Source organism: Lithobates pipiens, unplaced genomic scaffold (assembly GCF_037356315.1).
Source record: "Lithobates pipiens isolate NorthernLeopardFrog02 unplaced genomic scaffold, aLitPip1_a1.2 Scaffold_18, whole genome shotgun sequence".
Lineage (NCBI taxonomy): Eukaryota > Metazoa > Chordata > Amphibia > Anura > Ranidae > Lithobates > Lithobates pipiens.
In genome coordinates, this window is record NW_027507758.1 from 85,004,366 (window position 1) to 85,028,431 (window position 24,066).

Sequence of the window (24,066 nt, forward strand, 5' to 3'; positions counted from 1 at the left end):
CCGAAGAAAGGGTTAAAATCGCCTGTGTCACGGCGCTGGCGGATCGCTTTGCAGGTGCTGCAGCAGCTCTTACCATTCATTTCAATGGGCGGGGCGTTTGGGAGCAGTGTATACAGCGATACCCCAAACATGCTACTTGCAGGACTTTTCAGAAGCACACCGCCCCAGTGTGAAAAGTTTTCAGGCATTAGTTAGAGGCTACAAAGCCTGAAACCCACCTTGGTGTAAAAGCAGCCTTATTGGTGCATTAAAGGGAGATTTCATCCTCATGCAGCCACATAATCCAACTTGACAATTCACTGAGCTATTCATCAAAGCAATATATAGAGCACTGATGCCATACAAGTGCAGTAACCCACAGCAACTCGTAAAGAATTCATCGCAGTCACATTTAAAGTAGATTTATAGGCAAAACTTTTTTCTTTTTTTTTTTAATTGAATAGAGTAAGGGAGGGTTATAACCCCTGTCAGGTTTTTTGTGTCCCATTGCGGAGATTTATCTTCACTTCCTGTCCCATAGCCAAACAGGAAGTGAGGGGAAATGTCTGCAAATTAAGGGAATTCATTGTTCACCATTGGAAGATTTCACCTTTATTACTTTTCTGGGGACAACCCAAAATGTAAACTTTTAATAACGGTAAACAGGACAAATAGAGAGGGTGACTCTCCTTAACAGGGGGCACAGACAGCAATACAGCCTGACAGGGGTTTTGATCCATCTCCGCTCTATCCAAAACTAAAATAAAAAGTTTTACCCTTAGTTATACTTTAACTACATTTTATATCTAACAGTACAGAGTAAGCAAACTCCATTACTCTTAAATTCCAGGACTGCACTGACCGAAGTCCTGACAACAGATCCACTCTGAGATTTACAATGCCCTTCTCACAAGTGCTTATTGCTGGACTCCAAACCCCTTCAGCATTAAATGTTTTCAGAAACCCAAATACTACCTTGTAAAAGTAGCAGTGACATCATCACTGTGACATCATCACTGTGCTGTACATAGCCTGTGCAGAGCTGTAGGAGGGTCCCAGAAGCTATAGGAGGGGGCGGAGACAAGACCAGTCACCCTGCACAAGGGGAGAGAGCAGCAGTGACTGGTCTTTATTATTGGAAGCTCCTGCACAGAGGGAAAGTTCACACTGAATTACTGCACAGATCTGGCTGAAATACACAAAGCACACCGAAATACAACAAGGAAAACACATGCCTGTTGTATTAGCCAATATTTGGTTTCCCCTAGAGTTCAGCTTTAAGTTAGATGTAAACCCTAACACTGGATGACATTTAGTTTGCCAAATCAATGTGCTTTATACATTGTTACCATGCTTTATGTTCTAAAATCTCCCCCCCCCCCCCCCATTTCAGAGCTGCTGATCTCCTTCATCCTCTTTTAGCCACTTCTTGTCTACATATATTTTCTCCAATGTTGGCTGCACATCCAGCTGTGGCTTAGATAGTGACAATGATAGAGCATAGCAGTACAATGTGTTTTGTCACAGACATTTGTAGTCTCCACCAAGGATGCATGTGACAGGGTGACAATCCCAGAGCAAAACTGGGAGACAGCTGACGCCCCATAACAGGAAGTTCCTAAATAATGACCCTCATGGCAGGATCACCAGGGATTCCTTTTCATGAAAGATGCAGATTCAGAAAAATTTACAACTTTTGGAAAAAAAAAAGCTAGTGTGCACAGAGCCTAAAGCTTGTATAGGATTTTAGCTACTGGGTGCAGATTCACTTTACCAATGTACATTAATTGACTGGAAGGCATGGCAAGGATCCAGCTTGGAGCTCACATCGGGTCTTCAGGTCATCATCAATACAAAGTTGGTTTACTAAAGGCAAATAGGTGGTGCAGTTTGCAAGTGCAGAGCTTGGTGGAAGCTCTGCTGACTTCCATCATCCAATCATGTGCAAGCAACAATGCTTTGTTTTATATTTTATTTTCCTTGCATGTGATTGGGTAATCTTTACAAAATGAAGCTTCACCTCATTTAATAAGCTCTGGAGCAACTGCACTTTGTAAAGTACACAGCCTATTTGCATTTAGTAAATCAACACCAAAGGATTTGGCTGTTTATAAAGTCACAGACATAAAGTAAAACACAGGAAAGAGTCGAGAAAACCTAATTCGATGTTTTGGGGCGCAGCATTATTGTTCTACACCCAATTCCAGATACCAAGATCACAAACCTCAGCATTCCCTATCAGCCACAGCCAAGCTGAGACTTGTAGTTCTTCAGCACTAGAGAGCGGTCAACACCCCAGCCCTAACTACTGCACCCCCCAGACCAAACTACTTATCATTACTGCTAACTACTGCACTCCCCAGACCAAACTACTCATCACTACTGCTAACTACTGCACCCCCCAGACCAAACTACTCATCACTACTGCACCCCCCAGACCAAACTACTTATTACTGCTAACTACTGCACCCCCCAGACCAAACTACTCATCACTACTGCTAACTACTGCACCCCCCAGACCAAACTACTCATCACTACTGCACCCCCCAGACCAAACTACTCATCACTACTGCACCCCCCAGACCAAACTACTTATTACTGCTAACTACTGCACCCCCCAGACCAAACTACTCATCACTACTGCTAACTACTGCACCCCCCCAGACCAAACTACTCATCACTACTGCTAACTACTGCACCCCCCAGACCAAACTACTTATTACTGCAAACTACTGCACCCCCAGACCAAACTACTCATCACTACTACTAACTACTGCACCCCCCCCCGACCAAACTACTCATCACTACTACTAACTACTGCACCCCCCGACCAAACGACTCATCACTACTACTAACTACTGCACCCCCCTCCCCCCAGACCAAACTACTCATCACTACTGCACCCCCCAGACCAAACTACTCATCACTACTGCTAACTACTGCACCCCCCAGACCAAAATATTCATCACTACTGCTAACTACTGCGCCCCCCAGACCAAAATATTCATCACTACTGCTAACTACTGCGCCCCCCAGACCAAACTACTTATCATTACTGCAAACTACTGCACCCCCAGACCAAACTACTCATCACTACTACTAACTACTGCACCCCCCCAGACCAAACTATTTATCATTACTGCTAACTACAGCACCCCCCCTCCAGACCAAACTACTCATCACTAATGCACCCCCCAGAGCAAACTGCTCATCATTACTGCTAACTACTGCACCCCCCCCAGACCAAACTACTCATCACTACTGCTAAACTACTGCACCCCCCCCCCCCCCCCCACCAAACTACTCATCACTACTACATACTTCAGCCCCAGTTGTATATTACTACTAACTACTGCACACCCCAGGTTGTAGATAGAGTTGTTCCATTCCTATCCCTTCCACTTTTGCAGTCGGGTCCTTTCACACGGGGCGGATCAGTTCTGATCCGCCCCGTGGATGTCCGTTTGCTCAGCGGGGATCACTCCGCCGATCCCCGCTGAGCAGGGAGATGACAGGTCTGTCTCCGCACACTGTGCAGGGACGGACCTGTCACAGCGCCGCTCTCCCCTATGGGAGATCGGATGACGACGGACCGCAGTGCCCGTCGTCATCCGATCCGATCCGCAGACGGATGGAAAAATAGCTTTTTCCTCCGTCACACTTTTTCGGATCGGAGCGGGTCGGATGTCAGCGGACTTGTCACCGCTGACATCCGACGCTCCATAGACCTCTATGGAGCACCCGTTCAGGTCCGCCTGAAAAACTGACAGGCGGGCCTGAACGGGACGTTAGTGTGAAAGGGGCCTTATTCTATTTACTTTCAGTACAGTGACCAACAAAGATATGTCAAAGGCTGATCAACACACAGCAGCCAATAGAAAACCATCTCCTAACTGGCATGACTGCAAGAAACCGAAACACTGTTACTGATGACACTCCATATCCCTGTGCACCTTGCCATTGATCTCCATTACATCGTACAGTAAAATACCCGCCCCACCCAATGAACTAACTAATGCGGGCAATGACATCTCTAATGTTAGCTATCATAGATGGTCTTTGCCCTGAATACACTCATTACTAAGAAGAGATACTTCCAGAGGCCAGGGAACCACAAACCTCAGCATACCCTGCTAACCAGAGCCATGGTGGGTCTTGTAGTCCTTCAGCACCAGAGAGCTGTCCATAGCCTAGTCACAACTTCTCAATACTACTGCTAACTACTACAACCCCCCCCCCCCCCCCAACCCCAACTGTTCAATAAACTATCTACTACATGTCCCCAACCCCAACTGTTCAATATACTAACTACTACACACCCCCAACTGTTCAATATACTAACTACTACACACCCCCAACTGTTCAATATACTAACTACTACACACCCCCAAACCCAGCTGTTCAATATACTAACTACTACACATCCCCAACTGTTCAATATACTAACTATTACACACCCCCAACGCCAACTGTTCAATATACCAACTACTACACCCCCCGACCCCAACTGTTCGATATACTAACTACTACACACTTCCAACCCCAACTGTTCGATATACTAACTACCACACACACCCCCAAACCCAACTGTTCAATATACTAACTACTACACATTCCCAACCCCAACTGTTCAATATACTAACTACTACACACCCCCAACTGTTCAATACACTTAACTACTACAAACCCCGACCCCAACTGTTCAATATACTAACTACTACACCCCCCCAACCCCAGCTGTACAATATACTAACTTCCACACACCTCCAAACCCAACTGTTCAATATACTAACTACCACACACCCCCAAACCCAACTTTTCAATATACTAACTACTACACACACCCAACCCCAACTGTTCAATATACTAACTACTACACACACCCAACCCCAACTGTTCAATATACTAACTACTACACACACCCAACCCCAACTGTTCAATATACTAACTACTACACACACCCAACCCCAACTGTTCAATATACTAACTACTACACACAACCAACCCCAACTGTTCAATATACTAACTACTACACACAACCAACCCCAACTGTTCAATGAACTGTCTACTACACGTCCCCAACGCCAACTAATCAATATACTAACTACTACACATCCCCAACCCCAACTGTTCAATCCTACTGCCAACTTCTGCTTATCCCCATCAGTTGAATAATGCTACAGTTAATTACGACACATCCCCAGCTGTTCAATACTACTGCTAACTACTGCACACCGAGCCCCAAATGTTCAATACTACAACTACTGCACATCCTTAGCTGTTTAAGTTTAATACTATGCATACCCCTAGCTGTTTGAAACTACTACTAACTGCTGCTGCACATACCTAGCTGTTCAACACTACTGCTAACTAAAGCACATTCCCACACATCCCCAGCTGTTCAGTGCTACCACTGCACCACCCAACTGCACATCCCCATCCGTTCAATAATACTGCTACTGCACATCCTAAACTGTTTAATAGCACTGCACACCCCCAAGTTGTGGAGCATCTCTTTAGACTATCCTTCCACTCTCTATCATCGTATTTGCTCAGGCAGCACAAAGGGCTATAAACCATCAGAACCAATCAGAAATCTAGCAGGACTGGAAGAAACTGAATCCGTTGCCACGGGTGATGGCACACCTAGTATCACCATTGCCCCTGGCAACGACCCCCATCATATCATCGCCCAGCAAATGACCCCCGTCACCCAGAAGCTAGAATTACCTGATGAAGGTGGTCTTCCCGGTGGAGTACTGTCCCACCAGCAGCACCATGGGCTTGTTATCGAAGTCAGCATCCTCTAGTGCCGGCGAATGGAACTCATGGAACTTGTAGTACTCCTCCAGGGGGAGAAGCTTGGTCTTGTAGAGCTTCTTTAGCCCATCGCTGACCGTCTGGAAGACCTCGGGGTCCTTCTTCCTCCGATCGTCGGTCCCCAGCCAGCTGAACATGGTGCAGATACAGGCAAGAGAGGCAAAATTAAATAAATCTAATTACAAATTCAGCAGCAAATTATTATTATTTTTTTTAAATCAGAGATTTGCAGAAATGCTGTCAGAGCTGTCCAGGGCCAATGCTGCAGCCTGATGATGGGCAGACTATAAAGAAGAATGCTCTTTTTTTTTTTTTTTCTTGCTATTGCTTCTGCAGCTGCTGATCAAGGCAATCACTGGCAATGACTAGGTTGGAGAATGATGTTCTCTCAGCTGTGTGCTGCTCTGCTGATGGGAGGTCAGGGCAGAGGATCCAAAGATGCACATCAGCCTTTTCCAGCTGGATTTAAATGCCAGCAACCCAGGAAACCGGTGTACACCGGAAGTTCCCATCTCCTGGCAAGCCGCCCCCCCAGCCGTGAGCATGGGGTGAAGCCGAAGAGGGCGGGGCCAAGTTGGTGAGTGGTGTGGCTCTGTCAGATCCCGAGCACTGCAGTGACGGGGCGGGGCAGATCCAGCGCTGGCACAAGCATCGCCGTCTGTCCTCTGCGTGTGCCGCACTGACATCTAGCGGCCGGTGGCGGTAGCGCTGGTCACCTTTGCTGTTCTAAATTTAGTCTCTTGCTAAAAATAACCTGTGACTTCATCAGTTGTTTTCTTATAACGGCCGTGTGAACTGTGATTAATGTGTGAATAAGCCACTATATAGGTTTAACAGCCCAATAATGACTACCATAGGGTAATTAGTTGCTTTAACCTATTGCAGGCAGATTGCAGTGGTGCTTCAATTGCGAAAGGGATTCATTCAGTGAGGGGGGTGGATAAAACTGGAGCAGTTGTTGGCAGCCAGTCAACTTCAGATTGCTCAGTTAAAGCAGTATTAAACCCAAAATTATTGTATTGCAACTTACCAATTCTTAGATGTGGTGGCTGCATTAGTTTCATTTTTAAGCTTAATTTATTCTACTTTCTTCTGGTGATCCAGGCAGCAAGTTTGTTGTTTTTTACAAACTCAAGCTTTCCAGCAGCATGTATCAGTTTACAGATATTAGACAAACCACTTAACACTGGCAGGGGTGATTAAAATGAGTATCTTTTATTTATTCATGCAAAACCTTTATCTCAAAAATAAAAAAAAACAAAAACGATTTGCTGTAGCTGATCATAAAGTGTGAACTGGAGTTTGACTTCAATTTTTTTTAGCCCCGTTTAGACTTGCGGTCACGGTGTCACAAAAATGCACAGTTGACCTGCGTTTTTTGCCACTCACCAGCCTTCTCCTCTTAAAGCGGATTTCCACCCAGAAGTGGAACCTCCACTTATCTGCTCCCACCCCCCCCCCCCTCCAGTGCCACATTTGGCACTAGACGTGTGCGATTCGTTTAGTAAAAATCGAAAATTCATACATTCGGGAGGATCCGACGGCGAGGAAGAAAGCCGGGCTCCTCCGCTAGCAAAAGAGCTACAAGAAGATAGCGGAGGAGTCCGGCGAGAAGACCCCCGAAGACGGAAGACCCCCGGAGCTGTGCAATAAAATATTTTAACCCTGTGTTGTGTTTTTTTCACAGGTGAATGGGTAGGGGTACATTGTACCCCATACTCATTCACATAGGGTGGGGGGCCGGTATCCGGGGGCCCCCTTATTAAAGGGGGCTCCCGGATTCCGATAAGCCCCCCGCCCGCAGACCCCGACAACCAACGGCCAGGGTTGTCGGGAAGAGGCCCTTGTCCTCATCAACATGGGGACAAGGTGCTTTGGGGTGGGGGGGCCGCGCGGCCCCCCCTTCCCCAAGGCACCCCCCATGTTGAGGGCACGTGGCCTGGTACGGCTCAGGAGGGGGGGCGCTCGCTCGCCCCCCTTTCCTGGCCGGCCGGGTAGCGTGCTCGGACAAGGGTCTGTTGTGGACTTGGGGGGACCCCCACGCCGATTTTTTTCGGCGTTGGGGTTCCCCTTTAAGTCCATAACAGGCGGCGGGCACCGCCTACCTGGATACCCGCTCGAAATGAGCAGACTTTTCTCCGGGCGGGAAAAGTCCGCTCATTTCAAAAGTAGGGCGGACTGGCACACACACGGGCGGATTGTCCGCCGAAATGTGAGTCCAGCGGACAGTATTTCCAACATTCCGAAATACTTAGTCCGCCAGACTGTCCACTGAAAAAGTCCGCTGAAGCCCACACACGAGCAGACTGTCCGCTGAAATGTGTTTCAGCGGACTAAGTTGGACAGACAGTCCGCCCGTGTGTACGCGGCCTAACTAAACAATCAACATAAATACATGTCATATCCACCATGAATGCAAAGAAGCATTGATAAAATCCATATTATACCCCCCCCCCCCGTACCTTTTTTGACACTGGGCCAAGCATATTTTCTGTTCTGCATTTTTTTGCATTGTAGCAAGTTTAACAAAATTTGGGCAGCAATGCACATTTCTGCCCATGCTCCAGGAACGCTTAGGTGTAAATGCAGTCTTAGAGAGAAGATAAGGTGGCAAAATAAGAGGATCAAGATTAGTTGCTAATATTTAAAGAAGAATTCCAGGTACAGATATTTTTACCTAGTTAGGTTGGTCCCAGGTTGCCAGCGGCTTTCCATGTGAGTCTAAAGGCTTTTAATAATTTGATTTTAGATGACTTTGCCTATATTTGATAATACATTTACAACACCTTTGGGGATCATTCCGGCTCTTTGTGAGCTCTATTTACCCCAGTTGGAGTACAGCAGAAAGTACCATTGCAAGTGGTTGGCCGCATTGATTCCCTGGGACCACCAAATTGTTACATGTGTATACACTGCTGTAATGGTAGCCATATCTTTTGGTGAGTGTTAAATTCACTTGATGTTGGTGGCTGGACTTCTATACACTTTAAGAAAGAGTCTTTATTGAGAATGAAGTTCAATCAATTAATGGAACGGAAGACGCCAGGACACCATTTTTCTTTATGCGCTGTCTCATTTTTTTAAATGTGAGAGTCCGATTTTATTTGTAATTGATTGAACTTCATTCTTTTAATAAATACTACACTATCAGAGCCCCTTTCTTCTCCCTATGTTTCTTTTTTGAGCGGCACTTATCAGCAGAAATCGCCACCGCAGACATTAGCTACCAATACAGGGATGGTTGGCCCCCTGGTGGCCTAGCATGGATTTTCATGTTATTCCAGTCAGCTATTATTGAAGATCCCCTGGTGGTTAAGGACAAAACGGAGGCTGTTTGGTATACTTGATGTGCCTGTTTTTAAAAGATCTGAGGTGAGAGTTTTGGGAGCCCAGAGTTTCCCGTGCTTATAGGAGCACCTTTACTTGCTGCTTCTTTGCATTATCATTTGCATGCATTTGACGTCATTGAACGTTTATTCTGGGATTTTCATGGACTGTTTTTTGTGCCTGTTTTGTATTTATTAATATATATTTTTTTAGCACTTTCACTAGTATTTGGTTTGCGCAGGACCATCTTATATTTATAATACATTGTTAATGACACCCCCATTTCAGCTCACATATCGCACTGCGAACTGACAGTTCGGACATGACTTGGATTATGTGGGTGTGAACACATGCGATCCGATTTCGGTGTAGACCAAATAAAGGATCCTGTGCAAGTTTGGTCCTAATGCGATGCAATATCAGCCATACTATTTGTATGGCTGAAATCGCATCACACGGACATCGCATGTGATTTGCACTGCAGTGCAGTGTCAATCACATGTGATCTCGCAGAGGGCACATTTGTGAACTGGCACTAAAAAGAGTTCTCTCAGAAGATCATATCAGTTACATTGTTTTTGCAACCGCAGCAAACATGAGACTCCATTATATTGCATTTCAAAAAAGCTGTACAGTAGCATCTTCTTGTATAGCTGTTAGACATTGCCCTCTAGTGGAGATTTTACCTATTGCATGCATTTAAAAAATCTCAGCCTTGCACAGATGAAAGATTGCGAACAATCCATTTGTGAAATTGCTAAACTTTCCAGGAGTGCTTTTGTACTGTCCAGGTGCACTGTTGCTTAGGATAAGTGCACCTCTGGAGAAAAACTGCAATACGAACAGCAGACCCTACAGATTACCGGCACAGAAAGTATCAATTAATATGTTTGCATTCAAAGGGAAATTGCATAGAAACTTTAAATAGGGCTGCTGTTAGAAATAATGGGGCCCCATACAGCTTACCTGAGAGGCCCAGCTCCTCAACACAGAACATGTGCATTAAGAACCACTAACCCAGCCCTGTCCACCTGACAAATAGCCTGCAGATACTGTATACCCATAGAGTCACAGACGGTTTCAGATATATGAGCAAGCCACTCATTTATGGTAAAACACCATGGTTGAGCTGCGCTTTTACCACTCCACAACTTCTACCCTCTTTAGCTGTAGAGGCAGCAGCTGGGGATGCAAACATGCCACAGCAACAGCAGGAATTATTCTCCCTCTCAAACGTGACCCTTTGAAGTGAACGGTGCTGCTATGCAAGTGCCCCACAATCACATGAACTGCACACGGTTGCAGAGTGCTAGTGTGGGGTACAAAAGTTAAAGCAGGCGGTATGAAGGTGATACAACACCTCCTCACCGCCTGTCAGATGCTCTCTGAAGAGTAATCTGAATGTGGTTCGCACTTTAGAAAGCAAAACGTGTGAACGAGCCCTTCAATGTTTTTGTTTTATTATTTTTTTTACAATTTTATTTATTTTCATTTTACATTTTTTAACAGCCCTGTTTGGAGGACATTGGTGAAATATCAGAGGTCTAAACAGACTCCTGATGTCTCACTTTTGAGACACAGATTCCTCAGTCCCCTTCCGCAGATGAATGTACAGGAAGCACTCTGTAGAGGCTCCCTTTTCATTCACAAACTGAAGCATAGTAAACACAGTTTTGATGCTTCAGTTATGAATGAACACAGGAGCGATGATTGTGTTCATTCAGAAAAGAAAGAGCCAGTAAATATGACATATTTACCACCCGCCTCCAACTCCCCATCCCATCCCCCTGTTCTCCACAGCAACTGCATCTGGCAGGAGGGAGAGGAGGAGAAGAAGGCTGACCTGCAGAGGAAAGGGCACACAGGGATTTAGAGCAGCAGGAAAGGGAGGTGATCAGAGCAGAGGGGGACCAAATACTGGAACCAAGCCCCCTGTGGCTCCCCCTGCAGCAGCTGAAAGTCGATGGGAGGGGGAGAAGAAGCCAGCTGCATTGTAGGGGGAGTGACAGGGGGATTGTTTTCATTGCCCCCACCCTCCATTGCATATGACAAACAGGGAAGTCAATAAGGCAATGCAGCCATTCTACTTGTACTGCTTTAACGGCGGCCCTGACTTTAATCTATACTCGAGCATACTCATTAGAAAGATGGTACTTACCTAATTCGTGAACTGTTGCATGTGGAAAAATGTTGTGTTGGTAACAACTTCCCAAATCTCTCAATTCCCTATCAGTCCCCACTCACTCCTAGTACTATATACAGTATACAAAAAAAAAAACACTGGGGCAAATGGAAACAGACAGTCTTTATTTCACTCAGTATCCAGAGGGAAACAACCTGTTAACACCAGAAGTTGGTGATAGTCTGCTGGCCTAATCCACATTGAACTTTGACAAAAGAGGGAAAGTGTTGACTGTCACAGAGCCAGTAACTTTAAGGCCGCGTACACACGCGCGGACTGTTGGCCCAACTTTGTCCGTCCAACAGTTTGAGCGAACAGTCCGCTCAAACTTAGCATGGACGGACATGGCCACACACGACGAACGAACAGTTTGCTGAAACCGCGCGCGATGACGTGAACGGCACGTACGACGGGACGCAAAATACGACGTCCTATACACTGCATTATAACTTTCGGCTTGAAAATCCTTTCTGAGCATGCACGGAACTTAGTTTGACGAACAAGCCTACACACGGGCGGACTGTTCGTTGAAACAAGGTTTCAGCGGACAGTTTTTCGGAATTTCCGTAAAACCTTGTCTGTCCAACTGTCCGCTGAAACTGTCCGCTGAAAGCCCACACACGAGCGGACTGTCCGCCCAAACACTGTTCAGCGGACAAGGTTGGGCCAACAGTCCGCGCGTGTGTACGCGGCCTAAGAGTGCATAAAAGAACCACCAGTCACTACCATCATTAGTGCTTAAAGGGACATTATCCCGAGCACTCTGATGTAACAGTTGGGCCCCAACGAGCTGGCCAGCAGAAGGCAGTATATTGCAGACCACTGAACTCTGCTGTAATGGTGTAATTCTCCTTAGTTAGGATTACACCCAGTGTAGGGTTTAGGAGAAGTTGCTCTCTACACCCAATGGTTGTTTTCACAATATATTTCTTTCTACTGTTCACCTGTTTACAATATATTCCTTGCTATAGTTTAACTGTCTGCTGTATCATTGCTATTGTTTTATATTTCCTCTGCTACCAGGGTACTGCATAAACATCTGCAAGGTGTGTCAGAATGTGTGGTGCTATCTGCAGAGCAGTAAGTACAGGAACAGGGGACCCAATATATCCAGTGGATCATTCGGGGGCCGTACAGGTGCATGCACAATCCTAGGAATGATCTGTTCTTTGGTCTTCCATGTCTAGGATAGGCAGAACAGTAAATGGAGACCTGGAGCCGTTTGCTCCAATCTCTCTGCCCATCCCCATGCTCCACTCAGTGTAGAGCATGAGGGAGAAAGAACCATGCATGCTCTGCTCATGTAAGGTATTCACTGCACAAACAGGGGAAGGGATGTGAGCTGTCTATTGGTTAGTCACACCTGGAGGGAATCTGCTCAGGTGCAGACCTATGCTAGTTTCTATTTGACTCTGAAACAGAAACTGGCATGGGTGACACAGATAGACCTGAAACAGGCGCACTCCACTAGTGACTGTTTCCTATGCCATTATAACGGTGCAAGAAGCTTAGTTAATTCATTAGACTGTATTTAGGTTTAGCACCCTCTAGTGTGTGCTACTAGTAGTGAGAGTAGGTAAACTATACTCGGACTCATGTTTAGATGGTGAGTCTGTCATTGGGTCAGGGTTACTAGAGTTCAGGACGACTCATCCCGGCAGCTCTTTGGTGCCTCCCCCTGTTTCTAGAATGTTGGAGAACATTCTAGAAGATAGTGGGCAGAAGCTGGAAGGGGTTTCCTTGAATATTTAGGGGCCCTTGGCCAATTCCCAGGAGTGGGCCTGGCAGGGGACTATGGGTGGAAGATGGAGAAGCAGTGCTGAGGAAAGGCTGTCGGTGGCCCTTGAGGGACCCCGGCCAAGGAAAGGTTTTACCTCGGGCTGGAGCTCGGGAGGCTGGCCCGGAAGGATCTCATCACAGGAGGCAGTTGGGGGGACCCTAACCAAAGAGGCACAGAGAGCAAGGGGAGACAGTGAGTAGATCAGCACTTTTCAGGGACAGATAAGGGGAGAGACTGCCAGCTGTAGCAGCGCTTCCTTGAAGACAGTGGAGTGCCAAGTCCTCATCCAACCATTCTCTGGAAGATCTCCATGTGTGTGTGTCTGTTGGAAGGACTGGGAAGAGAAAGCAGCCAGGTGAGGTATCGTTTCTGCAAGCAGTAGAGCTGGGATCAGTGTCTACAGAGAGGCAGAAGGTGGTGGGAGATGCTGTTCACTCCACATGTGATACTTTACAAAGAGAGTGCGAGTTCCTAGCCTGTAATGGGCTGTTGCTGAGCTAACAAGTTACTGCTGGTTCCTCCAGGAGTGACCCAGCAGGGGCTGTACAAAAGGGAACCAAATTTGTGCAGGTGGAAGTAAGAAGAGGGATCTGTAAATAGGGAGGAAGTTGTCCTTAGTTTGTTTGTTGAACATTTTCAAGGTGGTCATCCCACAATCCCTTCCCCCATCCAAGTTATCACCCCCTAATAAAAAACAACAAAAACAAGCCAAAGGACTGATTTCTGTATCTGAATGCATGTAGGTAGGGGCGTAACTATAGGGGGTGCAGCAGTCGTGACCGCAACTGGGCCCTGTGCTGCTGGGGGCCCATGCAGCCCCCTCTACATATGGCCGGCAGCAGCATAGGCAGCTAGGGGTACCAGTGCACCATGCACACGGGTGGCTGGAGGGTGACTAGCAGAGCTCCATGCTCGACTATCGCACTGGCTGCTCTTTAGTTGTGCATTCCCCGCATGACCTGTGTCCTCGGCTGGCTCCTCAGAGTACCCCTCTCCTGCTCCATGCATTGCCTCTCAGTCCGATGTCTGTTCTCCCCAGCCAGAGCCCCCCCCCCCCCCCCCGAGTCCGGCCCACACTGCACTGCATACTCCCGCGTAAACAAACTTTAAGCACACAGATGCAGTGCAGCCCTATAAAAAGCCGGCTCCCCGGAGGACACTGCAGGCTTGTCTGACAGCCCCTCTCCTTCCCTGTCCTACACAGATGATGAAAGGTCTTTCTGGGAGATATGCTGATCACCCGTCCAGGCCAACATGGATGAGTGCACGGCCTGCAGCTTGGTCATGGTGAGTGAGAGGACCCCATCCCCCACACACCATTACTTACCCCCTCCATCTCCCCCTGGGGACAGGGGCCCCTTCTCACGTGGGGACAGGCACCCCCATCTCCCCTGGGGACAGGGACCCCTTCTCACCTGGGGGCAGTAACTTCATCTGCCCTGGAGAAAAGGACCTCATCTCTTCTGGGGACGGGGACCCTATCCTGCCTAGGGACAGTCCCCGAATGGGGCACCTAAAAATTAAAAAAATAATAATAAAAAAAAACTACTGATGCCAGTGGTGGAACTACAGGGCTCACAAAGGTCATACCTGTGACCACGCCCTGGAGTTCCACCGCCGGTCTCGGAAGGAAGGACCCTGGCTGGGGTTCAGGGGGGCCCTTCATGGTTTCTTGCATCGGGCCCCTGAAGGTTCTAGTTACACCACTGCATGTAGGAAATGCTATGTGACTGGCTGTTGACATTTGCAATTCCTGGGGGGGGGAGGTTAGTGCTACATAAGTATATAAGTATTAACAACCACAATAAGATTTACAGACCACACACTTGAAGTTTATATACTGTATGTTTGGTGTGAATGGCAAAAAATAAAGGCAACCATACACTATACAGTCTTATTGTACAATCTCCGTTAGATCTACCATCATCTATGATTCAAGAACTACCTGATTTAACACTAATTGAATTGACTGTTTAGATTTGTCCTCTTATTACATAGTTTTGGTGAATATAAAGGAAGTTGTACATACAGATTGCATAATGTACATCCAGCTTTACTCTACTGATGACTGATGTCCCCTCTACTAGTGGCCAGCTGGTCACTCTATAAACATGTATGAAGTCCAGCATGTGCTGTACAATAAGCCGCAGTAACATTCCTCTCCGGAGTTCAGCATACTCTGCACTAGACATTCTTCTTTTCAAAGTCAGCGCTTCATACCGCACTTATGCAACGCTGTGATTTTCTGCCTCCTGAGCACAATGTCTTCACGTGAAGGACAATTGTATAACTTTCTACAAATTGTTATATACTTACTGACTGCTGTAAAATTCTGAACATTGCCTGGAGCTGCTGACAGCGAAACATTACAAGATTAAAATCAAGCCGGTGATTTGGTTTAGAGTGGAATAGTAATATCATAATTATTTCTTTTGTTTGTTGGAAGTTATGGTCACATTCACTGAAATTAATATATTTACATTTTAACTCCTTCATGACCAGAGCTAATTGAAGCCTAGATGCTCAGATTAAATTTAGCAGAGTCAGTATGCACTGGATATCTTGACACCAAGGAAATATGAGCAAAAAAAAAAGCATGCAGCTAGGGCAGTGATGGCTAACCTTGGCACCCCAGATGTTTCGGAACTAGATTTTCCATAATACTCATGCATTCTGCAGTGTAGGTGAGCATCATGGGAAATGTAGTTTCAAAACATCTGCGGTGCCAAGTTTTGCCACCACTGAGCTAGGCGTTTAGCAACACAAAAACATAGACGTCAAAGGCAAATGGGAAAAACAGGAAGACTCTAAATAGCCACCTGATGTTCACCGCGCACTCCCACAAGTAGTGGTCATTTTTGCTTCAGAACAGCTCCCAGGTTTGAGCCCTCAGGTACATCAATGCAGGTGGCAGATCTGGATACACAAGATACTGCGTAGTTACTGGAGACACCAGAAGTACATGGGGTCCCTGGAGACACCAGAAATACAGGGGGACCCTGGAGACACCAGAAATATAGGGGTCCCTGGAGACACCAGAAGTGCAGGGGGTCCCTGGAGACACCAGAAGTACAGGGGATCCCTGGAAACACCAGAAGTACAGGGGGTCCCTGGAAACACCAGAAATACAGGGGTCCCTGGAGACACTAGAAGTACAGGGAGTCCCTGGAGACACCAGAAGTACAGGGGGTCCCTGGAGACACCAGAAATACAGGGGTCCCTGGAGACACCAGAAGTATAGGGGGTACCAGAAGTACAGGGGTCCCTGGAGATACCAGAACTACAGCGGTCCCTGGAGATAACAGAAGTACAGGAGTCCCTGGAGACACCAGAAGTACAGGGGGTCCCTGGAAACACCAGAAATACAGGGGTCCCTGGAGACACTAGAAGTACAGGGAGTCCCTGGAGACACCAGAAGTACAGGGGGTCCCTGGAGACACCAGTAATACAGGGGTCTCTGGAGACACCAGAAGTACAGGGGGTACCAGAAGTACAGGGGTCCCTGGAGATACCAGAACTACAGCGGTCCCTGGAGATAACAGAAGTACAGGGGTCCCTGGAGACACCAGAAGTGCAGGGGGTCCCTGGAGACACCAGAAGTACAGGGGGACCCTGGAGACACTAAAAGTACAGGGAGTCCCTGGAGACACCAGAAGTACAGGGGGTCCCTGGAGACACCAGAAATACAGGGGTCCCTGGAGACACCAGAAGTACAGGGGGCACCAGAAGTACAGGGGTCCCTGAAGATAACAGAAGTACAGGGGTCCCTGGAGATACCAGAACTACAGCGGTCCCTGGAGATAACAGAAGTACAGGAGTCCCTGGAGACACCAGAAGTACAGGGGGTCCCTGGAAACACCAGAAATACAGGGGTCCCTGGAGACACTAGAAGTACAGGGAGTCCCTGGAGACACCAGAAGTACAGGGGGTCCCTGGAGACACCAGTAATACAGGGGTCTCTGGAGACACCAGAAGTACAGGGGGTACCAGAAGTACAGGGGTCCCTGGAGATACCAGAACTACAGCGGTCCCTGGAGATAACAGAAGTACAGGGGTCCCTGGAGACACCAGAAGTGCAGGGGGTCCCTGCAGACACCAGAAGTACAGGGGGACCCTGGAGACACTAAAAGTACAGGGAGTCCCTGGAGACACCAGAAGTACAGGGGGTCCCTGGAGACACCAGAAATACAGGGGTCCCTGGAGACACCAGAAGTACAGGGGGCACCAGAAGTACAGGGGTCCCTGAAGATAACAGAAGTACAGGGGTCCCTGGAGATACCAGAACTACAGCGGTCCCTGGAGATAACAGAAGTACAGGAGTCCCTGGAGACACCAGAAGTACAGGGGGTCCCTGGAAACACCAGAAATACAGGGGTCCCTGGAGACACTAGAAGTACAGGGAGTCCCTGGAGACACCAGAAGTACAGGGGGTCCCTGGAGACACCAGAAATACAGGGGTCTCTGGAGACACCAGAAGTACAGGGGGTACCAGAAGTACAGGGGTCCCTGGAGATACCAGAACTACAGCGGTCCCTGGAGATAACAGAAGTACAGGGGTCCCTGGAGACACCAGAAGTGCAGGGGGTCCCTGGAGACACCAGAAGTACAGGGGGACCCTGGAGACACTAAAAGTACAGGGAGTCCCTGGAGACACCAGAAGTACAGGGGGTCCCTGGAGACACCAGAAGTACAGGGGGCACCAGAAGTACAGGGGTCCCTGAAGATAACAGAAGTACAGGGGTCCCTGGAGACACAGGGTTGCAGGGGTCACTGGACAGTAGCTTACCTGTAGGTAAAAGTGGTGTGTAAAGGTTTACCACCACTTTAATCAGCCACATAACCTGTGTAATTAATATATGTTTGGCTTTATAGGGATGAGGTGGCAACCCTAGTCTAGTTGTTTGCGGTGCCTGCAGAACCCAGATGATGGACAATGCACAATGGCCACAGATACTCAGCACTGGAATGGGAGGCAGTTCAATGTGGAATTACCCCCTTCCTCCTTTTTCATGGCCTCCTAACTAATTATTGTTTCAAAGGAAAGCAAGGATGGAATCTCCTAATGAGAAGGGGGTCTGATACATCAGATGCAAGTATAGGGATGGTCCACATTGTTTGGCTATTATTGCTATGTGGACCCTGGACCCAACTCCCTTCTCCTTGCATAGAACTATCACCCACCATATTATGTCATCTTCGCCTGGCCTAAAGCCCGCTCATATTCCCACATATTCCCCATTCTCACATATTCCCAGCCTGAGGCTGCTACCCGGAATAAACAAATGTCCAGACACATTGCAATTTCACTGCTTTACTGCATAAAAATCACTCCAGCACAATTCTTCAGTTACAGCGCAGCACATTGACAGTCCAGACTTACTGATAACAGTTGGCAGTGCAGAGCACTTTCCTCTTTCTCAAACTTGCTCTGCAGTGCTTAGAGATGTGCGATTTGTTTTGTTACAAATCAAAATTTGGATGTATACGCACACAATAGTAATTGATTTCAACAAATACAAAATAAATTATAATTTAAACAATAACATTCATTTGTTTTCATTTGGTTCCTAAATAACAAATGATCCAAATTTATTTGGATCTATTTTGTTTTTATGTTGCATTAATATTTTTCATTATGATAAATAAAGCATTACATATGAAATGGAAAAATATTGCAATAACTACAGTAAGGTATAAAAGTGAAATAGGAGGATTCCTACTTATTGTGTTTGGGTTGGATGGAGGAGGATCCATCAGAATCTCCGAATCATAAAGTAACGGATGAATCCAAAATGAATTTAGTTTCATTTGTTATGTTATGATTTGAAGATTCTGATGAATCCACCTCCATCCAACCCGAACAGAGTGCATAAGTAGTCTCCCGAAATAACAAATTAACCTTTTAAAACAATAAATAAATAAAGCCAATAAAATAAAATAGATTCCAAAATACGAGTAGATAAGGAACATATGCCAAACGAATCCAAATATACAAAATTCATTCCGAAAATGAATCATTCTAACATAACGAAGATGGCGAAACAAAAGATACTCCAACGAGCGAATCTAGAACTAAATGAAACCAATTTTTCCATTGTGCACATCTCTATCAGTGGCAGAAGACCATGGTCTTCTAAGTCAGTCATCTTCCTCAGATGTTACAGCCTATTTAGTGAGGTATTACTCATTTAGGGTGTCCCTCCTTCCACACAAAGGAGATCCTCCATAGGCCCAGGGGCCATCAAATCTCAGCCAGAATTCTAGGCCTCCTCCTAAGTGTCCTCTCCCATCCCCCTGACAGTTCAGCCCTGCAGAGGGCTCTTTAGGTCAGCTCCAGAACTGTATTACATCTCTGCAGATCAGAGGTGTGCTCATACCATATCCCTTATGTACTGGGTCCCACCCACAGCTGGTATATCAAGAGGCTCTGGGGTTGATGTACTATAGGCGAATAGACTGTGCACTCTACAAGTGCAGTTGCTCCAGAGCTTAGTAAATTAGGTAAACCTTCACTTTGCAAAGAATATCCAATCATGTGCAAGAAAAAAACTAAAATCTGAATTTTTCCTTGCACATGATTGGATAATGGAAATCAGCAGAGCTTCTGCTCATTTACTAAGATCTGGAGCAACTGCACTTTGCAAAGTTCATAGTCTAAATCAACCTCACTATCTCCACTAATTACATCACTACATGAGGGGCAACAACTAAAGGGACACTAACACCTGCCAACATCCCCCCCCCCCCCCCGTTAAATATGCTATGTCTCTATGCCAGTGAGTGCCCATAACAAGGAAGATGGCTTCAGAAATTTACACAGATTAAGCAGAACTTTTCTATAAACAGTGAATATTACTCTAGGCATAATAATAGATCATACCTGGTATGATGCAGTGCACGACGATATACGTTGGCACAATGGCATGGCTGTGCAAATGGGTGTACAGGTACATCTTCTTTAAGACGCGGCATTGTGGGCGTGCGCACCCGCCGCGTGCTCTGTGACCGCGCCCGCAGGTCCCGTGGACTCGATGTACAAAGGTGTTCCGTGAAAGCATTTCCCCGCTCTGCCTAGTGACATGACAGAGATCTACTGCTCCCTGTCATCGGGAACAGTGATCGCTGTCATGCCCTAGGTAGCCCATCCCCTCCACAGTTAGAATCACTCCCTAGGATACACTTAACCCCTTGATTGCCCCCTAGTGTTTAACCCCTTCCCTGCCAGTGTCATTGATACAGTAATCAGTGCATTTTTTTATAGCACTGCCAATGACAAATGACAATGGTCCCAAAACAGTGTCAAAATAATAATTAATAATAATAATGTCACAGTCACAATATTTGTTGGGGGTATTTATTATAGCAAAAAGTAAAAAATATTGCTTTTTTTTTAAATTGTCGCTCTTTTTTTGTTTATAGCACAAAAAATAAAAGGTGATCAAATACCACCAAAAGAAAGCTCTGTTTGTGGGAAAAAGCAGGACATCAATTTTGTTTGGGTGCAGCATCACACGACCGCGCAAATGTCAGTTAAAGGGACGCGGTGCCGTATCGCAAAAAGTGCTCTGGTCTGGAAGGGCATACCTCCCAACATTTTAAAGCGGGAGTCCGCCGGGATTCCGCGTTTTTTTTTTTTTTTTAAAGCCAGCAGCTACAAATACTGCAGCTGCTGACTTTTAACCACTTGGGTACCGCGCTATTGCAAAATGACGGCAACAGCGCGGACCCACATTTCCGGGACTACGTCTATTGACGTCGTCCCGGATACGAGCGGCCTGCGCGCCCCCTGAGGGGCGCGCGCGGCGCGCTCTGTGATCGGCGAGTCCGTGAGACTCGCCTGATCACCGATCCGTGTAAGGGGTCGATCCCGACCCCTTATCACGTGATCAGCTGTCAGCCAATGACAGCTGATCATGTGATAAAACGGAGCCGGTAATCGGCTAGTATTCCTCCTCGCGCTGACAGCGCGAGGAGAAAAAAAAAAAGCCGATCGCCGGCGGCCGTGTTCGGGACATCAGTCCCGATCACGGCCAGCAATTTAAGCGGACACCTGCCCCCTGCCAGTGCCCACCTGCCACCCGCAGTGCCATCCTGAAATAAAGTAAGTGCCCCCCTGTCAGTGCCACCCAGCAGTGCCCATAGTGCCCACAGTGCCACCCAGCAGTGCCCACAGTGCCACCCAGCAGTGCCCACAGTGCCACCCACAGTGCCACCCAGCAGTGCCACCCACAGTGCCACCCAAAATCTGCCTCAAAGGTGCTGCACCCCAGTGCCGCCCATCAGTGCCCAGCAGTGCCGCCCATCAGTGCCCAGCAGTGCCGCCCATCAGTGCCCAGCAGTGCCACCTATCAGAGCCACCTATCAGTGCCACCTATCAGTGCCCATCAGTCCCATCTATCTGTGGTACCTATCAGTGCCCATCCGTGCCACCCATCCGTGCCACTTATCCGTGCCACCCATCCGTGCCATCTTATCTGTGCCCATCTTTGCCCATCAGTGCCGCCTTATCTGTGCCCATCGGTGCCGCCTTATCTGTGCCTATTAGTGCCGCCTTAACTATGCCTATCAGTGCCCACCAGTGCAGCCTATCAGTGCCCACCAATGCAGCCCATCAGTGCCCACCAATGCAGCCCATCAGTGCCCACCAATGCAGCCTATCAGTGCCGCCTAATCAGCGCACTTCAATGAAGGAGAAAAATGACCCGTTTGCAAAATTTTATAACAAACTATTAAAACATGATTTTTTTTTTTTTTTTTTGCATCTTTTTTTGTTTGTTTAGCAAAAAATAAAACTCCGAGCTGTAACTAAATACCACCAAAAGAAAGCTCTATTTGTGGGAAAAAAATGATAAAAATTTCATTTGGGTACAGTGTTGTATGACCGCGCAATTGTCATTCAAAGTGCATCAGCGCTGAAAGCTGAAAATTGGTCTGGGACTGAGGGGGGTTTAAGTGCCCAGTAAGCAAGTGGTTAAAATAGTGACACTTATCTGTCCAGCGCGCCCGCGATGTCGGCACCCGAAGCCGATCTCTTGATCGTCTCTCGGGTGCTGCCGCCGCCATCTTGGGTATGGGAATCAGGAAGTGGAGCCTTTCGGCTTAATTTCCTGGTTCCCTACTGCGCATGCGCGAGTCGCGCTGCGCAATAAGGATGGACCCGCTGCCTCTGGGATCTGTGTGTTTCCCAGCAGGCAGCGGGGGGACTTTCGGAAAGGGGCGTAATCTACGCCCCTTTCCGCAGAGAGCTATCCCGGAAGTGGGTGCAGATACCTGTACTGTACAGGTACCTGCACCCCCCTCCCCCCTGAAAGGTGCCAATTGTGGCGCCGGAGGGGAGGGGGGTTCCGATGAGCGGAAGGTCCACTTTAGGGTGGACCTCCGCTTTAAGATAGGAACGAGGGACGCCTACTAACAAACGTATGTAGGCATAGGACACACCTCCCTGCCACACCCCCTTAAAGGAGAATTAACCAAAAAAAAGTTAATTAAATCCAAATTTAATAAAGTGCTTTTTTTGTATCACTACTATTCCTTTATATTGGCTTTTAAAATGTACACATGCAGGAATTTAGAAATTGGATGAAAGGTTTAGCACTGAGAAACACTTTTTGAAAGATATAAAGTGCATTTTATATACAACTATATAGATCAGACCAAAATGAGGGACAAATGAGGAGGAAAGAGGGACAGAGGGACATTGCTCCAAATCAGGGACAGTCCCACAAAATCAGGGACAGTTGGGAGCTATGAGGAAGGGGGTAAATTCTTCCAGGGTTGAAGTGGTTAAACAGTTGCAAACAAGTACATCAATTATATAAGAACAGATAAACAGGGTGAGTACCCACAGTAATGTACACAGTATGCAAAAACTATGCTCAGTCGAATATTAGTAAGTTAACATCACATACATGGTAAGCAGGAACACAGTAGCAAATACAGACAATCTCAGTCATCCATGATAAAAAGAGCTTCTTGTCCTCTAAGAACTTTAACACAGTAAAACATTTTACAAACTCTCCACAGCAGTATTTTGTAAAATTAGGGGGTACTGTCGCCATTCCCTGGTCCCCGGATGTTACCGCTGCACATAGTAAGTTATGTCTGTAACTTTAGGTTTGGCTACCCCCACTTTGTCCATATACACTTCAGCCCCGGAAGATTTGGCTGCTCAATGACCAGGCCATTTTTTGCAATTCAGCACTGCCTCAATTTAACTGGCAATCATGCGGTTGTATGACGCTGTACCCAAACAAAATTGACGTCCTTTTTTTCCCACAAATAGAGCTTTCTTTTAGCGGTATTTGATCATCTCTGCGCTTTTTATTTTTTGCGCTATAAACAAAAAAAGAGTGACAATTTTGAAAAAAACACAATATTTTGTAATTTTGCTATAATAAATATCCCCAATTTTTTTTTTTTTTTTTTTAAAGCAAATTGTTTCCTCAGTTTAGGCTGATATGTATTCTTCTACATATTTTTGGTAATAAAAATCGCAATAAGTTTATATTGAAGTTATAGCAACTACAAAATAGTGGATAGTTTTATGACATTTTTATTCTTATTATTTTTTTTTTACTAGTAATGGCAGTGATCTGCGATTTTTTTATTCGGGACTGCGACATTATGGCGGAGACAACAGGCACTTTTGACAAATTTTTTGAAGCCATTGACAATTATACAGCGATCAGTGCTATAAAAATGCACTGATTACAGTGTAAATGTCACTGGCAGGGAAGGGGTTAACACTAGGGGGCAATGAAGGGGTTATGTGTGTTCCCTGATTGTGTGTTCTAACTGTGGGGGGAGGGGACTGACTATAGGAAATGACAGATTGTGGTTCTCCTCTGCCTCTCCTCTCCTCACAGAACAGGGATTTGTTTGTTTACACACACATGTCCCTGCTCTGCCTCTCGCGTCCACGATCAAACACAGCCGGCGGTCATCACAACCACCAACCACGAGCATCGGCACCCCCGCA

General features: G+C 46.7%; 1 protein-coding gene across 2 annotated transcripts in view; it reads right to left on the reverse strand.

Annotated features, from left to right (window-relative positions):
• The window catches only part of EHD3 (EH domain containing 3), a 94,561-nt gene extending 88,222 nt beyond the window's left edge, over positions 1–6,339 (reverse strand). The window contains exon 1 of one of the 2 annotated variants that reach the window (XM_077485877.1): positions 5,710–6,339. In XM_077485877.1, the coding sequence (XP_077342003.1) occupies positions 5,710–5,936 (227 nt within the window). In that variant the 5' untranslated portion in view covers positions 5,937–6,339. The remainder of the gene's footprint in view (positions 1–5,709) is intronic. The other variant, XM_077485878.1, reaches the window with a different exon arrangement.
• Positions 6,340–24,066: the final 17,727 nt, after the last annotated feature.